Source organism: Filicampus tigris, chromosome 3 (genome assembly GCF_054856515.1).
Source record: "Filicampus tigris isolate MCC_2025a chromosome 3, RoL_Ftig_1.0, whole genome shotgun sequence".
NCBI classification, from domain to species: Eukaryota; Metazoa; Chordata; class Actinopteri; order Syngnathiformes; family Syngnathidae; genus Filicampus; species Filicampus tigris.
Window position 1 is genome coordinate 19,661,118 of NC_141219.1, and position 13,015 is coordinate 19,674,132.

At 40.0% G+C, this 13,015-nt stretch overlaps 1 protein-coding gene across 5 annotated transcripts in view; it reads right to left on the minus strand.

Moving 5' to 3' along the window:
* Positions 1–1,292: 1,292 nt before the first annotated feature.
* sox6 (SRY-box transcription factor 6) overlaps positions 1,293–13,015 on the minus strand; it is a 155,250-nt gene continuing 143,527 nt past the window's right edge. For all 5 annotated transcript variants that reach the window (XM_086025553.1, XM_086025551.1, XM_086025550.1 and 2 more), the window contains 3 exons: positions 12,080–12,253; positions 9,365–9,581; positions 1,293–7,214 (listed from right to left, as the gene is read on the minus strand). In XM_086025553.1, coding sequence (XP_085881679.1) covers positions 6,908–7,214; positions 9,365–9,581; positions 12,080–12,253 — 698 coding nt within the window. In that variant the 3' untranslated portion in view covers positions 1,293–6,907. The remainder of the gene's footprint in view (positions 7,215–9,364; positions 9,582–12,079; positions 12,254–13,015) is intronic.

A 13,015-nucleotide genomic window follows, 5' to 3' on the forward strand; every position in this document is an offset into this window, starting at 1 on the left:
TGGCTGAAAGCCAAGTAGGGATGATGGACACACAACTCTCAAGTTGACCTCACCCCCCCACCCCCACACGCACACACACCCTCAAATCCATACACAAACACAGACATGGGCACATGTGAATGGCAAATTAGACACAGGTAATAAATTAACCCTGCACCCCAATTAGACGTCTTTTACAGAATATAGAACAACTATGTTACAAAGTGCATTAGTCATGATGCCTGTAATATTGTCATATACGTTATATTCATAATCGCTGTTTGCATGGTCCACAGTGTGTCTATCACCTTATTTCAATTGGGATTGAATATAGTTCCCCAGATCTCGGAACAAGGTAAGCAGTATAGATTTATGGATGGACGGATGAACATTCTTTTAATCAGTATTTGTATAAATCATTCAAATGTAATTAATTATATGACGGCCATTGTAAGATTTAGGGCAGCTGTCCGACACTGGAAAAAAAAAGTACTTGCTTTTCAGTTCCTCATGATTAAAATGTGTTAAATTAACACATATCATTTGTTTATTCTTGGAGAAAATGATATCGGCTGACCACATTTGAATCATGTGCAACTGATGCACATGTTCGAATTAGGTAAATCCATAGGACCTTTTTGTTGTTGTTGTTTTTTCAGTGTAGTAAACGCTTACATCTAGTTGAGGCCTGGTATACTCTGTAGTTGAGTGACAAAAATGCCCTCCGCCACTCTAGTAAGAGATTGGAAAATAAATGTTTTTTAATGTAGCGTTAAGCAATTCTACTAGAAAGTTCTTTCAATTACAAAATAAGAATATATTGGGGAAATGCATGTTATCAGAATCAGTCATTTTTTAACATTTTCAGAAAACAAGACCAGTCCAGTTGCCTTGAGTTTTTTTTTTTTAAACATAACATTCGCCTATTTGAATAATTGCCTAATTTGAATGTTTACAGAAAACAAGAAAAAAAACTCACTACAAATTCAACAAACAAGATTCCCGTTGCCTTGATTCAAACTTTGCAGATTGGCACGACCTGAATGACTGAGATTTAAAAAAAAAAAATCATCAAGCCCACACAGTTTTTAACTGATATTTTGACTGTAAGGCAACATCTTTGCAATGGTGGGACGTAATGAAAAGACATAGTGAATTGTCTGCCTAAATAATTTTTGTATGTTTTTTGTAAACCAAGAAAAATACAACAAATACTACAAAGATTCCAGTTGCCTTGACCTTTGCTTATTACCATGACCTGGATGCCTGAGAATCAAGTGAAAATAACTTTGGTAAAGAAGACAGTGAGGTAGTCCAGTGTTTAAACAAAATGCCTCTTTAATGTGTAAGTGTCAACAGCAGTACAAAAGATGGAGTGATGTGAGAAGCTCTCTGCAACACAATTTTGTTCTCTTTTACACAAAGGGAGGAACTTCTTGAGGTAAATGAGCGTAGTTAAACAGGCCGCTAGCCAGCCTCCTGTCGTATTGTTACAATGGACTGACACATACAGAAATGCTATTACACCATAAAATGCCTCAACTGATTCTTGCCGGGATCATTTTGTTCTTTATTTTTTAGACAGTATGCACATTTCCATGATGCCTAAATGCACCCAAATATATCATTTATTTATTGATGTCTTGGTTTGTTTGAACTTGATATAGTAATTCTACAAAAGCCAGGGAGATTGTGCACGCACACACCTCCCCACATACATTGTCAAATGATTCACCCTAAGTTTAGCACACGTCAATACTGCACATGGAAACCAAAGAGCTGCTGGTGGACACTAGGAAGCCAAACAAACAAACAAAACAAACATTTTTCTTCTTTTGAGCATTATCACCTAGCAAATAATCTTTTGCCATGTATAAAGAATGTGAACACAATAATGGCAACATTATTAAGTTGAATTAAAAACTTTACATTGGACTGTACAAGATATTATGATAAACTATTTACATATTCAGACATATACTTTTTTTTAAAGCAGCAACAGACACTATGTAATTCTTTTTCTCGCTAATAACACCCAAACAATACTTTCCATTTCCCTACTGTAGGTACCTGCCAAGGAAAAAAAAAGTAGAGTTATATATTTACGCAGACTGCCAGCCATCTAAAAAAGTCAAGGCTCGGTTGATGGAAGAGCCTGACACAGTGTTGCTTGAGAAACAACTAGAAAGCAAAAAGTACCTCTATAGAACAACACCAAACATTATGTTGCCCTTCTGAACAGCAGCTAGTAAGTCAGTCCAGCATGTCAGTGAATTGTGCTGATTAAATTAACACACACAACATTCCCACCGTATTCCTCGCTCCGACAGAAGAAATGAAACAAAACAAAACAAAATCAAATTACAGTAAAAGGATTGAACCAGCATATGCGCTTTTTGTCCTTAGTTGTTCATTCAAACCATTTGCATGGAGGATTAAGAGAAAACATGGATGGAGAAGAAACGATTCACTATAAGTATGAGAAGAAAAAACAATTGGCAAGAAGAGAACAGCATTTTGCCAGTAATAAATAAATGCACATTCCCGCTTTTCTAATTTTAGAATACAGCAAATGTGTTGAAAACAATCACGCTTGTTCATGATGTCCCTGCGTGACTGCTTGTGTCTTTTGTCACCATTTAGTGCCGTTTGATTTTATCGTGATTATGATCAAATTCTTTGACATCAAGTGCTTTTTGTTGAAGTGAATACCCTACTTTTACTCTACTAGAAGAGCAATCTGGAGAGTTATACAGTGGCGCCTTGAGATACAAGTTTTCCTTCAGCCAGCTTTCTGCTTTGACCTGTGAGCAACAATTCCAGCTACGAGTGCTGCTTGGTGGCAACGAGCAGCAGTTTGCCAGATATAATGAGCAATTATTCTTCAAAAAAGAGGCTTCCAGCTGTTTAATGCCACTCCCAGTTTAAATTTACAGTTAAACTAAACATAAAACAAAGAGAATTACAACTTATGTGTTTAAAGCGCCGCAATTCCTTGATGCTATTCATTAGCCCGTCAGTGCCATTTTGTATTGTGCGTTAGCATTAAGATAGCATAAGACGAAGTTGTGTTGTTGTTTTAACCCTTTAGGCGACGGCTGTATAGGTTGTGCACACCAAAATGATCATGATGTACAAATATTCTATTTGTATGTTGTGCAATATTATTGAGTACTATTTTCCTAATTAAAAAAAAAACATTACAGCCCTTTTGTTGTTTTTGTGGGTGAGGTTGGAACAGATTGATGGCTTTTCCATTCATTCCAGTAGCGAAAGATGATTTGAGATACGGCAATTTTGAATTATGGAAGAAATTAAAATTGTATCTCAAGGCACCACTGTAGCTTGTTTTGATTGATTGATTTGAATTAGTCCAATGATCAGAACTCAGCCGGTAAAGCGAAATTCAGCATCTTCTCAAGGTACAATGCTATTTTTCAAACGTGAACTTAACACAGAAAGATGAAAGAAATCAAATAGATTAGCCACATACATAGCTTATTTACTAAATAATCAAATAAAAAATAGATTTCTTATATATGTACAATAAAATCTAAATGAGATGGTGAATTTTCAAAGTCCAAATTCATCAAGCATTTTTTTTCTCATCCTGTTTTTTTGATTGTCCTTTTGTTTTACTGATAATTCTGGTAGCGAGTAATAAATACAACAATAGATTCATACACAACACTCTGGTGTTTCCTGGCTAAAGGAAGCCTGCGGTCAAATTTGGAAGTTTCTCCCTCCCCAAGGCAGCCTCAGCAAAATGTTCACCCATCACAAGTCTTTGCATAAATAAACAGACAAAAAAAAAATAAGGACTAAAATCTGGCAACTGTGAGAGCAAACCCATTTCAGTCCTTCTGGGGACTTTAGTTAATTCATGGTGTTTTTTTTTTAATCCTCAAACAGATTCACATTAATCAGAATTGATCAAAAATACAATTTATATCCAGTGCTTCAAACACTTCTGAAACAGCGTCTCCTTTATGAGTTCGTCTTATTGGCTTTTTTTCTGAGTTTTTTTTAATTTTATTTTTTATTTTTTTGTTGTCTTTTCGCCACATGAGCAGAGTCAAGTTTCCGTCCTTTGTAGGTCGACCCCACTGAACGTGTGAGGCATGGTCATATTGACGATATTTACAATCACATACAAATCAGTTCAACCACCAGCAGACAGGAGGAACACAAGTTGTCAGGATATCCACTCTGTATAAAGTGTGTGTTGTAGCTTAAGTTCAGAACATAAGGACAATAAATAAAAAAAAAAATTCATGAGACACAAGACGGATGCGGCCTAAAAGAGGATGAAGTGATACAAATGTGTCGCGATTGGGAGGAAATACAGTGGAGATCCTGCGATCGGCCGGTGGGTTCTAAAATGGACGGATTCAAGGGCAAGGGGGGAATAGCCCCAGTCATGCATTAATAATGCCGCATTTCACATGATATCCAGTCGTCAGTCATTTTAATAATCCCCCACAGCTTGATGTACTTGTTCCATCTGCTCGCCAGCGCCTGGCGAACGGGCCGCGGCGCGAGCCCTGCCGAGGCCTCACTTCCAGCACTTTGATGGAGGGACGTGCACCTTCGCTTCTATTGTTGGCCTTGTGTACTCTCTCGGAGCCAGATGGCGCCCCCTGTGGACTCAGGGTACTCTGGGCAGGGGTCAAGGCAGGGCGTCGGGGGCGGGGAGGAGGGTGAGCCACTTAAACCTTGTGCCCTATAAAGAGGATCTTGGTCTCAAAACGGAGGCTTTGACTGCTCAAGGAGCTTTATCGAGCCAAAGAGGTCACTTGTCAGCTTTTAGACCAGGGGTGTCCAAACTATGGCCCGGGGGCCATTTTAAAAGAAAAAAGAACAATCGGCATGGCCTGTGTCGTTTACCTGCTTTGTTCTACGGTGTAATTTAGTCATAGCAGCAAATGGCATGAATTGCAATTTTCTGGTTTCTGTAAGGTGAAAATAAATCTAAGTCTAAATTTGACACCGCCGAAAGTTAACGACCCTGCCAAAATTAAATAACTAAAAAAATTGCCAAATGTATAAAATGGCTTCAAAATCGTGAAAAATTGACACTGTGGGTGTGCCCGTTGAATGTCAACATGCCGAAACCACACCCCCCTCAACTGTAAACTATCAATCTACTGCAACCTGAATGCGACTTCAGGCGCCTTTTGTCTGCCTACCGGTACACATAATTGCATGTTTGAGGCATGAAAATATGAAAATATATCCACTTATAGTGGTGGCTGAACTATACGCCATCAGGTTGTTGATGGCTTTTCCCACGGTGTGACAACGAGCCACTCTAAAGCCGGCATGCCAGCCTAAAGCCCCGGTCTACACGTTTCCAATCAAGTTGTACTTTTTATTTTTAAATTCCCCCCATCCTTACTCTTCCACCGTTTTCTGACGAGTTACTCTAAAGTGGCCATGGCAGTGGCCTATCAGAAGGGTAGATACATTTTTGGGGGTGTAAGCATTGCTACCTAACAAAATGCATGTCATAATTGCACTGGATAACTGCTGATGAGAATGAAGTTGTTCAGATGAAGTTCAGATACAGTAGTGGAGGGGTAACTCCTGCCAGAGCAGAAGTCCATCGCTTGGCACCATTTTAGCCTCGTCTAATTAAACCGGAAAACTGAAATGGTGGAAGGCTATGTTAATGCTATATCTTCGAAATGGAGTATGACATATTTCTCAGTGTCTTGAAACGTGTAGAATAGATTTAGATGCAAGTTTCTCAATTCACTAGGCGAAGAATATCAAAGTGGCTCTTGCATTCTCCGAGATTTTTTCTGTATGCAGCCCTTGGAAGAAAGGTTTGGACACCCCTAGCATAGACAATTGTTGAGATGTGGTTTACAAGGGGACACAATGAGACTAAGTGCACTTGACCAATGTTTTGGGTTGTCTATTGTACAAATGTCCTCACGTCTTAAGACTGCGCCAGTAATCAAGTCATTGCATCGACCCAATGACTGTGCTCTGCTTTAAGACTTCTTAGTGTCCGTTTTAAGATTTACAATGTCGAAAAAGAATTAAAGGAAAAAAAAAATTGAGGAGCTAAGACTTTAAACTTGCCCTCCAAAGGGGGCTAAAGCGTTTAAGAGAATGTTGTGTTGCTACACAATTTGAGATTGTAATGCCTCCAAAGCTGCCTTTCGCTGCTCTTCCAATCCAGCGGATTGGCGGCCTATTGGCCCTGAAGCATTCTGGCCTGATTACAACCACTCAGATTAACAAATTGCCGACTGGGAATGGCTAGTAAAACTGGGAAAGAGCGAGTGGAGAGGCAGTACTGTTTTTTTTCTGAGTCGATTGGGCTAAGTTTTGGTTCATGATTAGGGGAAACTGTTCAGTACTTCCTGACTCATATTTGTATAGATAATGAATCTAGATTCATTGTCATCTATTTAACCTTATAAATTACTTGTATGGCACTGATGCACGACTTCGGGAGTTGAATAGCATACATTGTACCGATACAGATGCATGTTGGAATCATGTGACCTTTTGTACTGGTGATGTCGCCATGATGATCAGACACATTCACAAGCTGTTGGCTGGCACACAATACCTGAGCGAGACATGTATGTCATGTCCTGAAATGGTTCAGAAACAACGTCTATAACCGTAAGAATGAACAAATGTTTGATTTCAAGTTCTGTACGTTCCAGGTCACAGCCATTTTGTTTTCGATGTCCACGATCGCAATGACATGAGAAAAAAAAAGTACAGCTACACACACAAAGAAACACTTAAGACCAAATAGCTTTTTTTTGGGGGGGGGGGGTGGGTGTTGGGGGGGGGGGGTTATCGAAGCCACATGTGCATGCTGGCTCGCATCGTGTTTTCGTCCTCCTTGTGAACACTTTCAAACCTCTGTGGTGCCGTCTTAACACTTCCCGTTGGGCGTCCATTAGTTGGCGCTGACCCGCTCTTGTGTGTCATTTTCACTACTGTAGTCTGATTTGGGCTCGTCCTCGAAGTCTTCGTACATGTCCATGTCGTCCTCGCCGTTGACCGGCTCGCTATTGTTGGCTATGTTGTTGGCCTCCAGCTTCATGTTGAAGGTGCTCTGAATGACGGGGATGGTCGGCTCAGGACTCGCCGACGCGCTCGAGCACTCCGATGTCATTTGGGGCGAGGGCGTCGTCGTTGCCATGGCGATGGCCCCGGGGTAGACCATGCTGGCGCTTGTGGTGATGGGAATCTGTGGCGGTTGCCTGGATGTTGAGAGGAGAAATATTTTAATTTGATTGGATTCTCTATAGCATTGCATAAACACTTTGGGCAACTGAATTATTTCCAGCTTCAATTTTAGTTGCTTGAATTATTGGAAACCTAAAACCAACACTCTCTCTTCTGGTCTGGGTCAATATCACTAAAAAGTGCCCTTGTTGTCCTCATCATGAAAATGTAGTAGAAGAATGACGATTTGAGGTCTGATCATGAGCGTACAAACATTTGCTCACATTGTCTGCTTCAAGGTAATTTAGGCTAGGTTCACATTGCAGGTCTAAATGCTCAAGTCAGAGTTTTTGGTAAAATGTGTTTTTTTTTTCTTCCTGTCAGCATTCACATAACATTATAAAAGCGACCTCGGTCTGTCCGGTGTGTGAACGTATGCGTCCATAAAATGACCCGCATGCACAGAAGAAGAGACGATGTCACTCACCATGTAGTGTTTACGGAAGTAAATGTGGTCCAGCATGTCAGAGCTTTTCGACAATGGAGCGATTCGGTAGGAGTGACAAATCCAGTATTTAGGGCAAATTATGAGGCGAGGCTTTTCGATCTCATTTCGTGGAGAAGTCATTCAAGATGATGTCATGTCATTACCGCGCGCAAAAACTGAACCGATCTACGTGGTTGAATTACGACTATCACCGTAAATGTCCACTTTATGCTTCATGTTTCAAGTAGGATTAAATTAAAGTCCAATATGAAGCCAATACTGTTACTCAAAACAACTTTGCAGGTTTGCTCTACCAGCTCGCAGCACACGGAGTGCATTTTGGGCTCCGGATGACGTCAATGTCGTATATATGCATCCTCGCCGACTGTGGTCACATTGCAAAGAATTTGATACGTATCCGATCTTGGGCCACATATGAAAGTGGCCCAGGTCGCATTTGAAAAAATCGGAATTGAGCTGAGCCGTTCAGATTGTCCAAAAAATCTGGCACAGGTCGCATATGGGCATAAAAATCCAATTTGGGTCTGCGGTCTGAACCTAGCCTTATATACAGTATATTAAAAAAAAAAGCCTGACCAATATGCATCTCTAACAGCTCAACACCTAATAAATGCAATGAGTATAAAGTTCAATGGAAAAAAAAAATCACAACTTTATTTGTGGCGAAATGGAGAAGTCTCAAAGGCACCCCGTGGTGATATTGACTCGTCTCATATTCCACCGGATGACTGACAGCCAGGCCGCTTAAGAGCATGACTGATATGGGAACACCTGGAGAAGAGTGCTGGTGCACGCCACACACCACACACACACACACACACACACACGCACACAACATTGAAGTGCTGCCCGCCTGCAGGCTTCCCTAAGTCTATACTTACAGCTTCAATCCTGTAATAAGCTCCGCACTTCATGCCCTATTTGCAGGCTGCTATTGTCGAAAATGATTAAACCACTGCTATTGATTTACACACAAGTGCAGTAAGGTTAAGTCGACACGTGCTTGTGGGAAACAGTGTTACATCATAAACAGCACTTATTGTTATGTGAGTCATTACAGAAACGGAGGACATTTTCTGTCCCCACCATGAAACAACACATTTTGTTTTATCAGACATATTTCAATAGCGGCCATTATGCTCTGAAGTTGTGTCTCTCAACATACAGAGAAACCCAGTCCAGTTACTAAAACCTTTTTAGTCATTGAGAAAGAGCAAAAAAAAAAAGTGACTTACATGAGAGATATAATATCAAACTACTTGCATGGTGCCTTAGCTAGAAATAAGGTAAGTCCTTGCTTCTGTGTTTCATATTTTTTCAATGTTTTCAGTGTGTCGCTCAAACAAACACAACTTGTGTTTTGTATGATCAGAAAAAGACATTCATTTCAGCTAAATTGTTTTTGAGCAGTTAGGACAGCAGCTACAACTCTTTACATCAGCATTGATTTGCAAACCTTTTACTGTAATTAGAGTATTACCCAAATTAATATTGAAACAAAAAATGTATACGCAACATGTTTGAACATTTTTAGGTGCCTGAGTATCTGTCACCGGGTTGGGTTGGTTGGACGAAACAAATTATATGGTGCTTTTTCAAAAACGTTGGTACCTAAATTGTGCCCACATAGCGATATACTGTATAACTGTATCTATTGTGTGAGAGTGTGCACCTTACCCCACAGTGAAGAACTGCCTCATCTCTTGTCGCCGTGAGCGCATCATCTGCTTGTATTCTCCGATGCGCAGCTTCTTGCCGTCGATGATGCAAGTCCTCTTGGGCCGGGGCTTGTACTTATAGTTGGGGTACTTCTCTAAGTGGAGCTTACTCAGGCGGGCCTGCTCTTCATAGTACGGCTGCTTGTCCTGGTTGGACATGGACTTCCACCGGGAGCCTGCATAGCAGCAAAATGACTTTACACTACACAATACAACATGACATTTTATAATCCACTACAATGATTGACAAAGAATCAATTACAATAAATACATCACGGCCGCAGCTATAATGTCACACCGTTTGGAAAATGTGACAGAAGACATTTTCACGTGGAGATATTTACATGTTATTTCAAGTAAGTGCCAGACATTTTCAGACCCTCTTTTACCAAAACGTTTGAAAAAAAAAATCGAAACAAATAGAAATAAGTTCCTGGGATTGAATGGCTGGACTGTGAAAAGACTATAAAAACGGTTTTGGCAGTGAATGAGTTAAGTTCATTTATTTTGAAATAATAACATATCCTGTGTATATTCACATTTATGTTAAAAAAACGTTTAGATTTAGTCGCATGCGTGATTGAATTTGACATCCTTAGTAGTAAGTAAGTAAGCACTAAGTAAATAAGAGTACAGCTTCATCAGGTGAAGTCAAGTCACAGGAGTGCTTTGTTGTTTAATTGTTGTTGTTTTTACAGAGAGGCACATCACCTTTGCACTACGACTCATCATTTGTCTAAGGCCCGCCACACACCGAGTGACGCGACCGAAATGACTCAATTGGATCAGCGCAGAAAAATTACAGTTGGCGACTGTTTGCAAATTGAGCACCGCACATCTACTGGTGTAATGCAATGGAAAAAGTAACACCCTGTGTGCCACATGGTAGTTACAGTGTCCCTCGGAAGGCTGTTATGGCTGTGAGCCCATATAAATGTAAACACTACAAATTGATGGATAACTAGTTTTGAAATCAGAAACCAGTCAATAATTGTTTGTTCGAATATTTTGCACTTATTTTTAAAGGAGGGATTGGTTTGAAAAAATGCTTGCAATATCTCATCTTGCAGTGTTGTTAAAAGAAGACAATTTGCAAGAATCATGAAGTCGACGCCCATTATTTGCTTTCACAGGCCACATATATTGATGTTGCGGGCCTGATCTGGTCCCTGAGCCTTGAGTTTGACATCCGTGCTGTGTAGGCTTTTGAGACTCCAAGTACAATGTACTATGCTGTATTTTTTTTTAACCACAAAAACACGGTGCGATTGTCATCGAAGAAGTGGACTTCCACAAACAGGAACTGAAGGAGAGAATCGATTGCAATGATGGATCGCCTCATTCACTGCCATGCCAGCACCTGAGCATTTTACAAATGTAGTTTTGTGTATGAAAATGCAAGTGCATTTTTGATTGGCTGTTAAATCACATTGCTGTTCACTGGCAATTACGCAGGAAACCAGTGGTCAACGGTGGGCCACTGATGAACAATTTGTTGCCAAACCCTGCGCACTGTCAGCAGGTGTTTTAAACGTTGAAGAAGAGTATTTTGGCATTTACATCTTAATATTAACAGTGGTTAGCTTTTTTTAATGAGCAGTTAAAAACGTTATTCTAAAACATTGTCTTTACAAGGATTTTTTTTTCAATGCTACAGACAGTTTGACAACCTATTTACATCATGGGAACATGTTCCCAATTTTCAGGTTGACCATTGGAATGTATTGTTTCACCTCAGACTTTACAGCGTACTGTATTCCGACCACCTTTATTTGCAGTTTGAAAGCGCAAAAGTGTTTTCCATTCCACACTGTCTGAGTGGCTTCAACACTTGAGTGAGACCAGAGACTTTCTCTGGTGTCGTCTCAGTAAGGAACAACAATCCAGTGTACAGAGGATATTTGATCTGTGTAAGGGCCTGCGTGATTTTCACACTTTTCACAACTATGATGGATGGACTACACAACTGAAAGGACAACACACATTAAGCCTTTGCCTTTTTATTTATTTTTGATGACAAGCCCCTATGATAGCTGCAGGCATTAAATCAGCCGTGTGCTTAGGTGATTTCTTTGAATTTCTTTGGGTTGAAAGGTAATTTACTTTATGGTAAGGACGTTCAATACCACTTTTTTTTTTTTTCAGACCGATACCAGTATGACCACTCAACTCCTTGAGTTGTCACCAATACGATATCAACCACTGATACGATAGTACTTTTGATATACTGTATACATTTTCACAAAAATTCAATGATAGATCATTTTAAAGAAATACCTAAATATACAATATAGCATTTACCCCTAAAAGTGCATGATTTCATAGCAATTTTCTCTGACCTTTTTCTATTTCTATACATAAACTTACAGAAATTGCATCTTCATTGGCACCTGTCAGTCCTGTATGCTTTTAGCTTCAGATTATAAAACAGCCACAAGAGAGCTTCAGTATAGGCCGCTGTCACGAGTACCGATACCGTGAATTAAGGCCGGGTATCGGCCTGATGCCAATAGCCGATATCGGCACTCACCCATCCCTACCTACTACACACATACTCGATTTTAAATACAGTGGAAGGTGTTTGGACTTCTGCACTTCTGTAGTTGTAACATAAGTACAGCAAGGCTTCTTCGGTGTCTTGTGGTTTTGGGTACGGTAACCTGTAAGAACCTACCAAGAATCTTGCTTATATTGGAGTTATGCATGTCCGGGAAGGCCTGGAGGATCTTGCGCCGCTCATCTTTGGCCCACACCATGAAGGCATTCATCGGCCTTTTAATGTGCGGCTCGTTGCTGTTCCTCCCTCTCGACTCCCTGAAGACTCTCGCTTCGGCTGAGCCAGCGCCTCCTGTTGGCCAAAGACAGTGGTTTATTGGCAGCGCCATTGACTGGATGGGAACCAAGAGTGGTCGGAACAGGGGCAATAAGAGCGAGCGAGGCGAGACATTGCTTTAATGACGAGCCTTCTTATAACACGCCTTCAGTTACTGTGATTAACTCACACACTGTGAACATTGACTGTGTGTATTCAGCAACTCAACCCAAGGCCCACACATTTTTATAAACACATCCCAATAGAGAGGCCTTCTTTTGCCTTCCAGAGGGCCTTCTGTATTTTCAGACTGTGACATTAGGCAGACTTTCAGACTCTTACAGTTTAAAAAAAAAAAAAAAGAAAAAAAAGTTGTATAATGTTGTATTTGCTAAAAGAAGCCGACACCGGAGAAACGGTAGGAAACAATCCTATCTGGAATTGTTAGTACATACTGATGAGAGTACGTTGCACATTTTTGGACTCGCAGATCTAAAATCTGTTTTATTTGAAATGATGCAATATGTATTTAAACCCCATGCTGTACAGTACTATGATTATTGCATTACATCAATTATATTCAATTTTTTTGCTCGAATGTATTAAAAGGTGAGGTCAATCACTCAATCAATCAATCACTCAATCAATCAATCAATCGATAAATAACTAAAATGGAATCATTTGCATAATTGGACTCTACTTTGTAGAAGCTTAAATATATACTTTAAATCCAAATTTTCCAAAGTTAAGCTCAGGACCGTAAATATTTTGCAGATTTATTGTGATGTTTTGTACACC